The 18,683-nt window shown below is 31.9% G+C and overlaps 1 protein-coding gene across 1 annotated transcript in view; it reads left to right on the plus strand.

Moving 5' to 3' along the window:
• The first annotated feature begins 10,563 nt into the window (after nt 1-10,563).
• The window catches only part of LOC106684202 (uncharacterized), an 85,874-nt gene continuing 77,754 nt past the window's right edge, over nt 10,564-18,683 (plus strand). The window contains exons 1-2 of the mRNA XM_067052082.1: nt 10,564-10,684; nt 17,223-17,308. Coding sequence (XP_066908183.1) covers nt 10,564-10,684; nt 17,223-17,308 — 207 coding nt within the window. The remainder of the gene's footprint in view (nt 10,685-17,222; nt 17,309-18,683) is intronic.

An 18,683-nucleotide genomic window follows, 5' to 3' on the forward strand; every position in this document is an offset into this window, starting at 1 on the left:
TATATAAATAATTGACCGTATAATTTAAAATATGAAGAAGATGGTCAGAGTTGCGGTAAAAAAAAGAACGAAATAGTTTTCAACTATTTATTATCCGACGTTCAGCTCCACTTTATTGGGCTTCACCAGGGCTAAAAATATACAAAAACAACTAAGTACATTACAAAAATAAGATGCAAAAAGTGAAAAGGAAATTATATACAAATAAAAGGAAGGAAGAAATAAAATAGTATTATTATAAAATAAACTTTAATAAACAACGATAAGAATAAAGAAATGCGTAAACTAGACGGTTAAGAAAGTACAGAATATGCATATAAAAAGAAAAAACAGAAATGTAGATATGTGAAAACAAAATTTAAATTTTAACTTCATTTTCCGTTTTTTTAGTGTGTTTAAATTTTGTTTTCCCACATCTACGTTTCGGTTTCTTTGACACATAATTACAAATAGTCCTTGTTTTTCAGAAAAGACTAGATGCTATTTATATAAGTTTCTCCATTCCCAAAGAACTGACATATTTGAAGGTATACCTACCTAGTTCATTTGTTCTTCTAGCGTAAAAAGAAGATAAGATTTATTGTAAGTCTTTTATTACATGTCGGGCATCTGGATGGATCTTTCTTTGTAATTAAGTGTGTGAGCCTTGTGTGCCCTAGTATTGGCGCGTCAATACAACCTCCTCTCTGTAGATGCCGCGACTAGAGCTGCTCAAGGCTTTGATATTCTTCCTAATCGCCTTCAACTTATTTGTCTTGTTGCTGAACTTCTCAAGGATCATACCCTGTTAGACTCATACATGTTCTCAGATTCCATATATTACGTTTTTCCTTATATTTCGCATACGGCTTGTCCACTTTTGCTGGAAAAGTTGAAAATAAAATGTTGAGTATTAGTTTAGGCATGGTCAAGTATAAATACTTTTTTTTTTCGGTTGGTTCTATAGAATATGTAGATCTTTAGCCCCCGGACCAGCCTCCTTCTCGCCTATTTTTTTAATGACTCCCTTCTTGGGGTCCATTTCTGACATACTGGGAGGAGGATTTAAGAGGCAACCAATCTATTCTAACCCTGATGGCGGATTATGTTTTTATTTTGTGAGACCGCCACAGAAATAAACTTAGATGCCCAAGGCCGAATTCAAACTTGCGCCACAGCAGTCATGAGGCAGTCGTTTACTCCCTCAGGTACAAACGGCCCTCTCCACGCCTACCTATTTTGAGCTACTGCTTCCAGTTTGCTGCATGCTGCTCTTTCTAATTTTTGTTTATTCTGTCTATTCCTATAGTAGCATTTATTTTTGTGTTGAGGCGTCCTATGGAACCATATGTCCCACCCATCCTTAACCTCATATCATGAGATATTGACTAACCCATCTCTGCAAGCAGTTCCCTGTCAGTATATCTCCTCTACGTATTAAGATTCTGATGCCAGAGTGTTTCTGTAATTGTACGGAAGACTTACCTATCAAATCTCTAGATTCTGCTTTATAAAGTACCTGTTAAAGCCCAAGTATCGTAACTCTCATATATCAGAGGTGGTTTTACCATGGAACTGTGCAACTTTAGCTTTAGATTTGTAGATATTTCTCTGGATTTCAGTATTCTTGAAAAAGAGAATAAGGCTCTGTTCTCGCTTCTTATACTCCTGGTTATTGTGAAGCCAAGGTATTATAAAGAACACTGTCTACGTTCGGAAACGATTAGCCATCCACGTAGAACATGTCATTAGAGTAAATGTTTTGGATTAAAATTATATTCTTTGTTTTACCTTCATTTCCTTGCAATCCGATTTTCTCTGCTTCTCTTATTAGAGTATTTGTGAGTCATGTCATATCGATTACATTCTTTAAATAATTAGTAAATAAATATTTTATAAACAATTCATACATTTCTAGAATATTAATTTATTATACTTTGTATTTTATAATGTTTTATATAGCCCCTTGTTGAGGATATTGTTTAAGTAATATAAGAATTTATCAAAGGCTGTAATTACACAGAGATCGAAATCAGGAGTCTGAGAGGAAGATGAAATCGAAAGCTGCAAACGAGTAACAATTTCTCTGGGCCTTATCATCATTATGTTGCTGAGGGACCTCCCTAATGTACCTTACTAAATGTCCTACATTATGTCCCTCCTATTTATTTCCACTCGTCTTCTCTCCTGCCCTACTTTCCACTAAAAAGAGGCGATTCGTGCTATGGTAAATAGCAACGTTTTCAAAAGGAGAACAAAAAAACATTTATTTATGCTCCGTCTTTAAGAATCATTTTAACAAAGAATACCAACTTAAGTGCTCGTTTTATGATGAAATAGAGAAAAGTGTGGAACTAAGGGAACTTTTAAGTTATTATTTATTTATGAAATATTAGATTTAAATGTAATATGACAATAATGTTTTATATGAGGAGAAGATGGTTGGAGGTGCTGTCAGTAAAGAACACAAATAAGTCAAACTAATTTATCATATAAAATTTAAAAAACTATAAATAATAAAAGGAAATACAGAATAACTAAACACATAAGAAAATGACAAATAATATAGGTACAGGAGTAATATTGAAGTAAATTTATTTTTACATATTACAAGAATACTGAAACTGAATGGAAATACAGTAATTTCAAAATAAGTTAATAAAAAGAAAAGATAACGGTAACAAATAAAATAAACTAAGTAATTAAAAAAAGTATCATGAAAAAATACTGACTATCAAGAAGTATTATAATTAAGGAGTTTACTAAGATTTTTTTTTAAATGGTTACCCATTTGTTGGTCACAACTTAACATAATAAGGACAGTTTATTATTTTTAAAAAAAATTGACATCAAAAATAATAATTTTGGATGATCGTTGATTAATCGTGTATAATTAATAAAAGGAAAAAGGTTCGGATGCGGTGTAGGAATAACTCAAATAGTTATAACACTATTTATTATGAGCCAACGTTTCGCCCCTCGTTACAAGGCTTCATCAGGTCTAAAAAGATAAAAACACTTATATGATGTAAACATAGATGAATGAAGTAAATGAAAAATTAAAAAGACATACATGAAATGTAAAATTAAATAACAATTATAAAGGATTTTACAATTAATGAAAACACAAATAACAAAAGATAATGATAGATAGAAATTACAATATGTAAAAATTTTAATTTATTTAAAATTTGAAGTATTGTAAAATTTAAAATGTTATAAAGAAAAACTTATATGTGATTAATTGAATATGTAAGAAGAATGACAAAATCAAAGAATTAGGTACAAAGTTATACAAGCAAAGACTTGTCAGTAATACAAATAACAGCAATTATATGTGGTGTACGTAACATCATAAAGTGGATGAGGAAGGAAGAATAAGGAAAGAGAGGGAAAAGTGGTAAACAAAATTATTGAAAGATAGTTATCGAAGAAACGTTCTGTCTGTAGTCAGGTCCCAACACCCAGTAAACTAGCGCAAGTGGGAAAAAAGTGAATTACAAAACACCTTATAGAGGTTCGTTGGCAAAAAATGCTTGTAAAGAAAGTGAAACTAAAGTATAAAGATAACTAAACTAACTGTAATAAGAAATAAGATCTAAATATTTAAATAAACTGCAGCAAGGCATCAATATAATAAGCAATTTTCTTGTTTTATGCCCCTTTCCTAGTCATTTCTGACGTACGGGGAGGGGTAAGGTTCTCTAGAGGTAACCAGCCTGCTCTAACTATTGGGTAGTGGTTAAGGTTTCATTAGGTAGGACCGTTATAGCAATGAAATAAGCTGCCAACGTTCTCAGGTGGCTAATAAGACCTGCGCCTCAACCACCTGAGCTACTGACGGCCCTATAGAATAAGCACCTATTTCATTATTTATTTATTCATCACTCTACCCTCCCTCTTAGACAATACGGGTGTTCGTAGCAGTGGGTACAACTCATTGCTGCATATGACAAACATTACATAGCTGTCCACACAGCTTGCTCTTCCTACAAAATAAATCTTGCTCTTCTACTGAGGCCTTGCTGGTGTAGCTTATTCTTTTCTACCCAGGGAGAAGTGAGTAGAGCCCACAGCCTCCTTCCACCATACACGAAGGTCTTGTAGTGCGGGTAGTTTTCTTTCTTCATCAGCTCAGGAAGGTCGCTCTCAGTTAGAACATAGAGTCTTGTGTCCCTCATCATCTTGGCTCTCAGTGCTTCATAGGCAGTACAGGCAAGTACGACGTTCTCGGCGGTCTCAGGAACCTGACAAATTGGGCATAGATGATCGATGTTTATGCCATGTGCGGCGAGCTTAGCTCGGAAACATCCATGCCCCGTGAGGAAGTGTGAGATCCAGTAGTCGGGGAGGACCCACATTGATTCTAGGTGTGAACCAACGTTTGGAAAGTACTTCCTTAGTAAGTACTCCTCCACCCACCATCGATTCCATTGTTGCAAGGTTTCTTCTCGAAGGATCCTCTTCCATATATTAGGGCTTTCTCCAATACGTGCTGGGATGTTCTCCGGTAAATCAGCCAGATCTTCCCTCTCTATTTAGAATAAGCACCTGGGGAACCAACAATTAACTTACGTCAAGTGCCGAAAATTTTAAAACCATCATAATCGTATCTCGTTATATTTATCCCTGGAACTCCGAACCATATCCTCAACAATACTCCTATCTTATTCCACACTTCAGTCAAAAATCATCGAGTCACTTTTGATCGAAACCATACAACTCCCAAATATCCAGTCGAACCATTGCACGCCTCATTTAATCCAATATACTCCTTTATCTCCGACCTCTTAAATCCTGTCTAATCCTAGTTCTCTCTTTTGTTTTCCCCATCTTTCTATCGAGCCATAGGGCTGCCTGGTATAGGGTGAACTATAAGCTGAACTTAAATGTCTTATGAATGGTTCTATCCATCCTTCCGATGCCAATATTTCCTATCAAGTAATTAGTACTCAGCGCCCCTCCTATATCCTATAAAACATACAGTTCAAATTATCAATCCAATCCCGTACTACCAGGTACTGTTCATCTGATATTTACCTTCCACCTTACTGAACTGCTGCGTTTGATAAATCCATTTTACCCGAGCTGCCTTTCGCTGGAACTCCATTCCCTCTACCGCACGTTATGTATCAATCATTCTGTTTAACCACCTTTCGCTTCTCCTAACTGAACCAATATTATAAAGAATATAAATATTGAATATTGTAACTACCTTTATTTTTTGTATTATTTTTTTTTCTGTTCTAAAAATTAATCAGTATACAAATATAATATAAAAAGTGTGGTTACACTGGTCTTGGCCAATATATTGCATCACCTTATAATCGTTCTAAAGGGACTTAGTCCCAGAATAACAAACTATTTTATTTCAATAATGAGTGATTATTTCAATATTATCGTTCCATTTATGAATATTAGGTTTATAGTAGGTATTGCTTGAATTTTGTTTTCTTCTTTAAATCATAATAATGTTTTAACGAAAATAAGTTATAAAAATATACATTAGACTTTTTAAAAAATTGAGTAGGTGATTAAGACACAAAATATTCTCATCAGCCGAGATGAGTGTTGTGGCATACAGCAGTCGTACTTAATTCCCCTTGGTAAGCTTCCAGTAAATAATATATCTCCTCGCCTCAAAACTGGGTCGAGGGCTCCATTATTAACTTCTCATTTTTTATCCATAAAATTATAATTGCGTTTTAGTTACTTCTTTTTTTTTTTAGTACGAGTATCGTTAAAGTTGCAAATCTGTGGCATCAGTTTTCGCCATCTTTCAAGGCAATAAAGAAGAGTCCCTGCCCAGTGTATAAAGCTGAATTATTATTTAACGAGCATCCATAAACGATAAAACTTTTAAATTGTGATCATTCTTTAAAGTAATAACTTTTTTTTACCCAAGAATGATGACACTAACGAGATTCCTTCCTCTCAGCCAGGAGTAATGAGTATACTTCAACGTCTAGATTTCATTTAGAATTTAGGGCCATGGATCAGATAACTCAAACAAAGTAAACACCAAAAAAATATACCACTACAATTTTTTCTTATTAATGTTCACTTTAACGGCTTCAGAGAATTTCTAAAAAAAGTAATACAACTAGGCCTGATTATGATTCTTTTGTATTAATTTAACATAACCTGGAACTAATCCTAGTATTCGTCAAGGTTGTTATTCTGAGTCGTATATATGAACTTATTTTTCTTCCACCCATGTGCCTTTCAGCGTGAGGGTGCTTCCAACCACCGGTCCCATGTGATCCTATCCCTGACAAGATTCCTCATTTCTTCCAGAGTCTTTCCACTTCGCCTTTCGATTCTCTCCATATGGTTCTGGGTCGCTCTCTCGGTATTCTCCTCACTGGCCTCAGCTTCAGTGTTTTGATTGGGTCTCTGTGGTGGGTCTCACCACCTCAGCTGCCTCCTCTCCAGAGTTTCTAGCACTGGGCTTAGCTATAGCTCCTCCCAGATACTGTCTTTTCGGAAAGTCTCTCCCGGTTTTCCCTATAATTCTTCTGAGAAACTTCATCTCTGTTGCAGTAACACGGATTATAACCTCTCATTCAGATTCGAGTATAGTATTCGAGCTCCATATAGAAGTATCGGTAAGAAGAAAGACTGACACGGCAGGTGGAGCTTCACATCTTGTCCTTGAACTTAACTAATAAATGAACTTTTGGCATAAAACTGACAAGTATATCAATCAAAGATATTGCAATACTTAGTCAATTACACCAATGTTCATAGAATTGTTTTTTTTTTAAATAGCGTTACAAACAATCGATTAAAGACCACACAAAATGATATCGTCCGTCTACATCCTTAATCAGATAGCATACTATTTATTTATTTATTTCATGCATATGTGTGTGTATTTATATAAGAATCTGTTTAGCTGTTAGATCAAAACAATATATACCTACTATAGAAAAAAATAAATACATTTTAATCAATAATTGTGTAGTATCTTGAGCTTAAATCGTTTCAAAACGTTTACATCCTCTCGCTGAATAATTAAAGACATTAAAGTCCTCTCCCTTATTTAATTTTTTTTTATTTATGATACCCCATCATCAGGTATCTACAAACAAATTCACGATATTCATCCTATGCATACAACAATTAATAAACATGCCATATTTTTTTTAATTTGAAAAACAATTACCAGATTAAATATATCTTCTAATATAACATATTCTGTTCTCCTTATTAGTCTTAAATTATTAACAATAATCATATTGTTGTCAATTATATAAAAAAATTAACGAATAAAAATTCCATACCTAATTATAAATAAGGGGTTCTCAACTCTAGTGTTCCTTCTTGAAACCAGGTTCTCTTTACAGAATGGTTACTAATAGATTACAGAATAGGTCAATTCTCTCCAACCTCCATTCCACAATATATGGCTTATCTATTAACAATTTTTTTAAAAATTATAATTCATCATCACATTAATGTATTAAATCCATTAATCGTATTCATTAGTATTCCAATAATCGATACTATTGTATAACATTAAATTGTATACTCTGTAAATTAATATTGTATTAAAATTCATAGCGTTACCTACGTTTTTGTAATATGTATTGCTTCTGTTATTTTTCTATTTCTTGTGTGATTTACTATGTATACAATTTTTGGATTTTTAAAATTTAATTCATGATTAAATTTTTTAAATTTAATTCATGTTTAAATTTTTTAAATTTAATTCATGTTTAAATTTTTAACTATGTTGGACCAGTTCTGTTGTGATGATATTTTTGACATTTTTACAGTTACTATTTAGTTGCTCAACTCTGGGTTTTAATTTTTAGAAGTGTCTCCTAAAATTCATTGTTATCAATTTTATCTTTCATATTATTGAGATAATTAACTAATTTATTAGCATTATATAAACCTTAATTAAGATTATGATGTTCATATTCCACAAATGTCCTTTTAATTTTATCGCTTCAACCCGGTATATTGTTAATTTTTAAATATTGATAATTATGATTCCTTTCATCTTTATGTTCTATTTTGTTTTGTATATTATCCTTATCCTGAAAAATTTAAAAAAAAATGTGGTATATTTATTAATTGTTGTATGCATAAAATTAATATTGTAAATGTATTTGTAGATGCCTTATGATAGAGTGACAGTACCGAAATGTCGTTATTTGATGCAGTAAACAAAATAATTTAAAAAAGGACGAGAACTTTTCATTTAATATATCTAATTACTTTAATGAGACTCTTCCAGTAGAACATATAACGTTTAAGTTGTATATTTTTAAATGGGAGACTGAACATAATTATTACGGTATTTTTTTTTAACAATTTGAGCTCAAATTGTTTTAAAACCTTATTGGATTATATAATTTGAGCTATAAAACGTATTAATTTCTAAATTCTTCTGCTCGAAAATTGTTACATAAGTACAGCCAGGTAGACTAAACATATTTGATACAATTATTGATACAAGCATCTAGTTGAATAATGTGGGCAATCGAACGGGAGAATCGGCTGAAACGTCTCCTGTGCGGATATGTGGACAGATTATAGTAGATAACTGAAGCTTTTATCTACCCTATTTATAACTATATTACATCAACAACTAATGTATTAAATTTATTACAATAAACAATAAAATTGTACAATATTAAATTACTAAATGATTAACTATATATATCTAAGTAATGTGCTTATAAATTTTTGGTATCTGTTTTAAAATTAATAGCGTTACCAATGTTTTGTGATATATATTGCTTTGGTTATGTTCCTTTTTCTTGTATAATTTACCATGTCTTATTATTTTTTCTTTTTAAAATCAAAATCATATTTAAATCTCATACTATGCTGTGCCAGTGCTGTTTATTGATATTTTTACAATTACTAAATTAGGAAGAATACTTTTCATTCACTATATCTAATTGCATCAATGAAACTCATCCAGTAGAACATATAACTGTAAGAGTACTCACAATATTTTTGGATTATGTTACTTGTAAGTTAATACCAGTATATTACTTAAGGGAGTTCATTCATTAAGTAATTGCCATGCACCTGCGGCAAAACTCCTATGTTGGTAGTGAAATTCTACTCATTTAGGCTAATTTTAGATCAGTATTACCCAAAGCGAGGGAGTGCAATTGGTAAGACAATGGACTAACTCCTAGGACCCGACCTGAGTTTGAATCTGGCTATGGCACATAATTATCATCTGTTACCTGTAGCCGTTGAATCACCAGGAAGTTGAATAGTAAATATGGGTATTGTGGAAAATATAAAAAAAAGTTAATTACTAACAAAAATATAGAAAAAAATTATTTTGATGATAAAAGAAATTCTGTATATTTTAAAAAGTTATGATTTATCTCATAGGTTTAAATTTAGAATTATTTAATTAGATTTGTGAATAATTTCTTTGAAATATAGGGTTATTAGATGTATTAATTGGGAGTAGATAGCTCATTGGTAAGGCACTGTGCTGTCAACTCCGAGGGCCCGTGTTCATACCGGCTGTGGCAGGTAATTATTTACTGTTTCACATTAGCCGTTAGCTAGGTTCGAGAGCTCTCTGAGGTCCTCCCAGCCATATAAAGTTATAGATTCGGTAAACATCTGGCGGTGAAGCGTGATTCTGACCAAATCACCTCCTTGTACAACCAATGGTGTAGTAACAATACTTCCTTACAAAGTACTGCACCCCTAACCCTTTATGGGTTGTAGCAGTACATTTCATTATTTTTTTTAATTACCCAAAGAGTATTAAAGTATAGGAAGGAAGCACTGCTGAGTTACTGAAAAAGAACAGATTTTTTATTTTTAGTTTTTCATACCTCCGAGAATAAAAGAATAATAAGAACTTACATATATACAAAGAATGGTAAGTACATATACCGGCTATTTGAGTCTTCTTGTTTTGCCGGAATGGCATTATAAGAATGGTTGCCGGGTCCACTGAAGGTGATGTCAACAGTGATGGTTTATGTTTGCCTAGGATCCTCACTAGGAATCTTGTCTTAAATCCTTTTATATCTGGGAGTGTTTTAGCTAGGCATGGGAAAGAACGAAACAACTATGATGAGTATCCCATGGCAACCGTGTCGGCTGGCGTTGGATTTATGTTTAATCCCTGCTTGCTATCTTAAATAAGGATCATTTTTTAAATAGAGATGATTTAAATATTTCTTTTTTTAAAAATATTTTGAATGTTTCTTTCTTCCTTAATGTTAAAAATATTAAAATTGGCGCCATTTAAAGAAGTTTAAAATTTAGTGTTCAAGTATTTATAATTGAAATTAAAAAATCATCAATACTAGGTCTTCAATTAGGGACAACATTTCAGGCCTTCAGTTAAATTAGTTTAATTATTATGTTTACACAAAATTACACTTTTCATATTCATATTAATATAATAAATTATAAAATGAAATCGATTTTTGTTGTATTTGAGTTTTATAAAAAAAAAAAAAGGTTTTATATCGATTTTGCATATTTTGGGTTCCCTACTGCACTAAATTCGGGGTCTCAAGTTATAATTTTTCAATAGTGCTAACTCATTTTCCAGTGGCATTGATATATATAAGTTACGGGATGGCCAGGCACAATATCAGCCGTAATCCTAACTCTCCTCGTAAACAAATAGGCAAAGTGTATATAAGTGGAATAAGAAGGAGCAACAGTAACAGTAATACAGTATTATTCCAGCAAGCTAGTAAGTCTTTTCTGTGTCCCTTTTTATTTTATTATCATCACCAGACTTCACATGAGTTATATATATATATTATTGACGTTATTGAGATAGTATATTGGACCACTAGTCTTGCTGTTATCTTCATTACTAGGCAAAATATTTAAAAATAATGCTTCTCTTGTATAAAAAACATCTTAGTTGGGAAAAGTTCAATGAGGAAACAATTCGTTTATCTCAGCCGTTGTTGGGAGGATTTATCTGCTTGTGGATTTCTTTTCGCTCACAAAACGATATTGTATTTTAAAGCTAAACGAAACAGTGTAACGGTCTTGCATGTTTCTTCGACGTAGCAGTGGAAAAAATATTAAATTAATTCCTAAAGTTTGAATAATATCAAATTTATTTTTTACAGAAGTCATACAATTATTATTAAAAAAAATAAAAATCCGTACACCCACCGCACATGAAGGGTCAGGAGTACTTTGTAAGGAAGTACTGTAACTAGAAGAACAGTTGTGAAAGGAGATGATTTGGTCTTAATCACGCTCGACCGCCAGATTTTAATTTTCTCCACAGCCGGATTCGAACCCAGGACCTTGGAGTTAGTAGTATCGTGCCTTACCATGGTGCCACCGCGCTCCACCATATATTCAATCCATAAGTTAATATTAGGCACTTGTTAATTTAAAAAAATTAATATTTAAAATCTAAAAAGATGATTTTGACTTAATTTATAATCAGAGACTGTCAGAATTGACATTCAAAGGGGGCGGGCAGTCAGCAGTCACCAATTGGAGCGAGCTAATTATCCCTAATGGGGTTTTATTCAGTTTCATTAGTCCTTTATAATTTATTTAACAGTTTATTCACCTTAATTAGTCTTATATTATTTTTTGTTTGTTCTAATGATTTATTTATATTATTTTAATCGAGCCAATGCTTATTTACTACAGTGTACATGTATATATACGGTACTATAGATCCCTTTGCCGGATATCAGCGGTGAAGAATTTTTACTAATGAGGTAATCCATCGAAATAGCATGTCATCGAGAAGTGACGAACCTCAATTTCGATTCTTAAATTCTTACTGTGACTTCAATAAAAGTCATTAACTATTTGAAAGGTTTAAGCACTCTGGTAAAGGAATGTCGGCAGATCGAGACGCGTCAGATTTTTAGATTTCAACACGAACATCAATCTTAAATAGAGCTGATTTTTATTTCGTGATGGTCCTTTACAATAGATCTTGCCTCGCACAATAATTAGGTAGTGTACAGCCCTCACTTTTTGCTGTATTTACAGTATCCAGGAGTGTTAAACCCAACAAATAATAAACAATAAGTTTTTATTTAGGATTTTACACCCATTTAATAAGTTTACTGAAGTTAAAGTTTATTTTTTTATTGATTACTTCCAGATCTAAGAATCATTCCTCTCTCAGGCTGTGTCAATCAAAGGATTCTTCCGATTCATTGTCTCAGGTTTTCCGTGGATGGCCTCATTTTCTATCATTTATTTTCCACGAGTGTACTTACCTTGATTATCGTCCATCAGCCATTCTTTTTAAATCTCTATTTCACTTCAGACGTTTTTCTTTAATAAATTCTAGAATGTTCATTTTTTTAAATGTGTTTATTTAACACTCTGTACAAGAGTTAAAAAAATACATATAGGCAATGGTTAAACATCCGTCTGTAGAATATAAAAAAAACTTTTAAAAATATGTTATATACCTTAAAAACCATATTTTTAACTAGTCAATAATTTAAAATAAAATACAATATAGTATTATATATTACAATATAATACAATATAGTATTTATGATTAAAAAAAGCACTGGTAAAAGAATGTGCCTTGACATTAATTACTCAAATATTAACCAATTGAGCTCTTTTTATTGTAGCCGTTGTACATAGTTACTGAGAGCTCTCCAATTAGAGCCTTTTAATAAAATGAATAATTTTTTTGGAGAGCAGGTCCTTTGCTTAATATATTTTATTCTAAATTCACTATATTTAGGACAGGTACCCAAGAAGTGAAGGGTATTTCCTTTTCATCGGAGTTACATGCCGGGCAGTTATCTATACTATCATGTGTCTATCCAGAATGTTACTTTCTACTTCCATCTTTTCTTTTACTGGTACATTTATTAGTTTATTCATTCTAGATATTTTTGCCCCACGCCCTCCCCTCGTCGCCATTAATCCATTTCTCCAACCAGATGTATTTTTTCCTTTGATAGTATTTTCTGTTCCATATGTCATAATGTACTTTTTGTATATGTTTCTTCGTATCAACGATAGCAAAGTTATTAAATAAGAGGTCATAATTATAATATTTAATGCCACTCCGTACTAAACAAGATTTTTTTTTTTCCACCCTGGCGTTCATTTACAAATTATCATCTATAAAAGCAGGTCCGGAACTTAAGTACACTCATCTATCATTCTCTGTTTCTGCCCAAGTTTTTCATCAAAGACCATTTTTCATACTTATTGTACTGATTGGCGTCATTTCTCAAAACATCCCATTTATAATCCCGGTTAGTCCCTCATCATTGCAAACGCGACTACTTCACCACCGCTAGGCCATAAAAGAGATACAATCGCTTTCATTTGATCTATACTAAAATGGAACGGGGAAACTTTAAAGCGTATTGTACTACACATCTCAATTACTCATAATGCAGTGAAGATTTGTCACCCCTAGGGAGAAGTAATGAGCCAGTTAAGATGCATAAGGCAGTGGGAGCAGTAAATAGGGGCCTTGGGCCGTTATCAAAAAGGCACTGGACACAGGGGCGCGCCCTTTTTAATTGCTTCATAACTCCCTCCATAACATTTCCTCTCTCCTCATATTTTTGGAAACTCCCCTTTTTTTCCGCATGCCAGGGATAACACTTCCCTTCAAAGTGAAACGACATACCGAATAGAAATACTTAAAATCTTAATCTAAGAAATTTAATTTTTTTTTATAATAATTATTAAAATTTGTATTATTCGATAAATACCTGTAAACTTCGGATTATCAATTCAACTTATTAATTATTATTTTTATCAAAGATCATTTATTAAGTTGAGATCAACATTATCTTTTTAAAAAATACATATCGTTGATTTACTAAAATAGTGGAACATCTGACAATTTTTTTTTTTTGTGTGCTAGAGGTATTCTATTGACCGTAATGTAAAAAAAAATATACATATATTTATATGAATATGTCACGAGTTCGCGGGTTAAAAGAATAAAAAAAAGGAAACTAGGAACAAGAAAACACTCCCACGGTTGTATCTAACAGACTGCTTTATTCTTCCTGTAATCCTATATTTATACATTCTCGTGTTGTTGAAAGAGGGAGTTAGGTATTATGATTTATATTACACACTCTGTAAATACAACTAACACACACTCCATCTTTTCTTTCTACCAATGATTTTTACTTTTTTCAATCAGTCATATACATTATTTTAATTAGTTCAGTATTTATTGTTTGTTAGCAAAGTTTATAATAAGTTTATTAAATATAAAATGGATTGATTCTCATTTCAGTGATTTCTTCTGGATACTTTTGTTATACAAACGATAAATAATATATTTCCATTTTAATTGGCCAAATTTAAACTAATTTAATAATTTTATTGCAGTCCCTATTTAGCAAATCTTTATCCTTTTTAGGATTTAAACATTTCAATATTTTTCTAATTCTTTTTTTAATCTGTTATAATATATATTACAATATTACAAAATATTTTAAATGAATTACAATTCCATATTTTTGGAAATGTTTTATTGCTGCTTCTTCTATAGTTGGTAATTCCCATATGTCTATGATTTTTTTTTTCATTACAATACAAATAATTCGATACATTTAAAACTATCAATACAGCTGGCAGGAGGAGGTTTTGGGTGATTTTGCGAAAAATGTCAAATTTTACCAGACTGATTCAACAAATTTTTTTGATTAATATTACAAATTTTACTCTCGTGTTGTTTCCATATGGCCTTGTTAATGAGGTCTGCCAAATTAGGACGCACAGTTATAATTACTTTTTCAGATATTAATGTTTTAATAAAACAAGGTTCCAGGGGAGAGAGTAGAGCACATTTCTGTCAACATTTTCTTTATTATTTCATGCTGACATAATTTAGTCTAAGTAAAAACAATTGGCAAACCACACATATATCAAAAGATATCTAGGCATTATATTAGAAATATATTAACAGTCTTAGTTCCCAGTCACAATTTTCCAAAACAAGAGTAAAAAATGGAATAATTGTAACCTTATAATTCAAAAATATCAACACTAAATTATTATTTTCTCGAAAATACTTTAAAATAAGATCTCACTGTTGTATGACTTGAAAGGATTATTTTGGACTATTGAAAACATTAGGAACGAATACTCTCTCCCTTGGCTAAAACCTCCCGCCATTGGCCCTTCAACTTTCAAGAAGGAAGAACCAGGGAAAAGAGAAATTAAAGAAAAAAATAAATTAGGGACCTTAGAGCAAGCTCAAAAAAACATGGTGCTTGGGGATCTTCTTTCTATCACATACTACTTCAGCCTGCTTACAAATGTTATGAGGTATTACTTACTCTGATATTCTCGTAACTGTGCATGCCAAGAAAGAGAGGTTGAGGAAAATCTGAACATGCTTTTCTCACTCGTCACATTCAACATCTAGCCTAAACTGAGGTTTTACTAGTTACATTAGTCATGCTCGTTTTTTTACTTCCTGTAGAATTGCTACAGTGCTGGAAACGAAAAATAAAAAATCTTTTTTCATTGTTTTGGGAAAAAAGCCAGGATGGAGAGTCTAAACTCATATTACATTAATTAATTGTGCTTTCACTCCTAATCAGGTGATCATTAGACAAAATTAATCATTAGGGGTGTAGATGAAATTTAAATTCAATAAGTATTTTTCCTAAGCTTCAAAACTCAAGGTAAACATTCAAAAGCATAAGTGAAATGTTGCCATAGAGAGGGACAGCCAGGGTAGAGAGGTTTTTGATGACTGATTAATTCTCTTCCTTTCTATTCATTATTATACCTCAAGAACATACCAATCCAGTTTCAAAACACCATAAAAAACCTAGGATTCACCTTTAATCAGCACTTAATATGGGATAGCCACATTTCCCAAATAACTCGTAAAACCATCTCAATCCTAAGCAGCTCCTAAGATCCCGTGATTCATTTCCTCGAAGTACTCGTCACGTTTAGTACCTTCCATTATTCTCCCACATTACAACTACGGATGCCTAGTGTATGAAGGACTATCCATTGAACAAGAATAGATTCTAAACAGACTAATGAAATGCTTTATAAGATGAATTTTCGGCATTCCTAGCTCTATCCCAGTATCCGGAGACTATACCTCCTTAGCCCATTTATATTCCGATTCCTAATAACCAAAACACCTTCCTAATATCATTGAAATACTTACCCTACGTTTATCCATTCACCTATTAAACACAAGATCCCAACATATCAATCTTTACATCCCTACCTGCAGAACTGCTTTCTTTGAAAAATCTTTTGCTGTTCAAGCTACCTCATTTTGGAACTCCTTACCCATATCCATCCGCTTCCTCCTTAACTTCATTCAAACATCAACTATATATCCATCTCTATCTGGCTATCTGACTTCCGTGAATAATAGAAAACATTATAAGGATGGATAAATATGTATTTTTATTTTATTTAAATATTGTTATAGATCCATTTAATTATTCTCAGCGGACCAATTGTACCAGAATAAAGATTGATTTTCATTCATTCATTCATGATTACTGATTACCGTATGATAAATTAATAATTTTCGGCATATGAGGAAATAAACTGGTACAATCTGCCACTGGACATTAAGTATTAGTGTTCAAATGATTATTCTTAAAATATATACAGAAATAGAAAAAAAAAACAGAAAAAAGAAAAACGAAAGATAACAAGAGTACTCTCTGAGTTAAAATACAAAGAAAAAAATAATAAAGAAATATATTAATAAAAGAAAATAGTATTATGATTTGTATAAATAAAAACAAGAATCTTTATCAAAAATATACTCATTTAAAATTGATTACAAAATAATAAAAAAAAGGGGAATAATATAAAACAATGTGTGTACAAGATAAACAAAATTAAATTTATGTAAGAATAAAATAAATACACATTCGTACCTATATATAATATTCTGCAGAGGAGCTTTGAGCCAAGTTTTGCCACACCGGTGTGGAAGGCAACGCATGACTCCAAAAGATCCCCGCGCTTCTCTGTCACTGGTATTTCTTCATCTTTAGCGCGTTTGTTTGGATGTGTTTCAGTCAGAAATTTACTTTTTCTTTTGCTACAAAGAAACATTTTTAGTTTTAAATATTTTTGTTTTATATTAAAATATATGATCTATCATAATTTCTCAGTGTAGATATATTATTTATAAAACTTACTTCAGTTGTTAATTTTACGATAAAACAATATTAGAAGTCATTATAAATATTTGGATCGTTAAATGTTTAACTAATTTAAAATATAATGTATTGTTTTATTTGCAGTTTGCGGACTCCCTATAGCCGTTAGCAACACCAGCGACGCAGCCCCGTGCATTGTCCTGGGGATTACCTATCTGCATTCACAGCAGGTAAGTTCTAATGCTCTAATACCACATAGTACACTCCTCTCTGTTGTGTCTACCAGCTACTATTGTTTCAAATATCATGGTCAAATAATTACTGATATTTCAAATTCACACTACACTGCATTATTATATTGTTGCATTGTTAATTCAATATTAGGATTTTCACAAACTCTGTTATGTTTTCGTGCAAAAATATTGCATGACAGAGCCACTATTTAAATAGAATTGAGGATTATATAAATATAAAAAAAATTAATAAGAAATTGTTACGGTTGCCATGGTGAAATAAAAACACTGGCTAGATCTGTGTAGACAAGAGGTGTTACGGTTGTCATGGTGAAATAAAAACACCGGCTAGATCTGTGTAGACAAGAGGTGTTACGGTTGTCATGGTGAAAACCAATACACGAGCGATATGTTTTAGACGAGTGGGTTTCGTTTTTTGGTGAAGGCGGCAGTTTTGATTTTGAACTCGTATGTTCGGACGAGTGGGTTTTGGTTTTGTGAAGGTGACAGTTTGATTTTGGAACACGTTATGGTTGTTCAATGTGAAGTGGTAATAGTTTAAAGGCCCTCTGTCTTTATGGTTTGAATCGGAATATCACCATATGAGAAATGTATATAAGATGACATTTCTCATATGGTTTTGTTTTTCAAAATTATGGTGTTCTACTTCAATGGACGGTCATTAACACTAGAAGTGGGGATATAGTGCAGTGACGTTTCTTCAGCATATCCTGGATAAGAGAATAATAATGTAAATATAGTTATTAAGGTTAAGCATTTAAGTTAAGGTTAAGTCAACCTATAAGTTTTATTAATTGATAAGAATTCTTTTTTTTTCCTTTTCATTCTGTGTACATAAATTTATTATTATTATTAAACTTTTGTACATATAGTTCTGCTGATATTTCTTTGCTTTCAACTTGTTTATTTACTTATGTTTTTTTTTTTATGTTGTTCACGGAATATTACGATAATTCAACAGGTGGGTAGGTAACACTGTTATCTACATGTAAAGGTATTCGCCAGTGGTCATAATTCAACAATTGTTTATATAGGGGTTTATTTTAGTTATATTGTGGGCATAATGCTTCGGGGTTTTCGTTATTTCCAAGAAAAAATAACGTGGCACCTAATGAATAATTTATTCTTTATTGTTTTGCCCTTTTTTTTCCTTTTGCGATTATTTTTATTTTCCTTTCATTCACCCCCCTTCTCCGCTGAGCGTGGGCAACTATAAACGACAAAAATATTACTAAGGATAAGTCAAAATTTGCGGTTATAAAATATGTAGTAATTAAATAATTATAGACGGAAGTAACTATATTCTATCCGAGCATAGATACAAAAAAATAATAATTATTAAATTAATCAT

Source organism: Halyomorpha halys, unplaced genomic scaffold (genome assembly GCF_000696795.3).
Source record: "Halyomorpha halys isolate HHAL.00 unplaced genomic scaffold, Hhal_1.1 Scaffold556.1, whole genome shotgun sequence".
Classification (NCBI taxonomy): domain Eukaryota; kingdom Metazoa; phylum Arthropoda; class Insecta; order Hemiptera; family Pentatomidae; genus Halyomorpha; species Halyomorpha halys.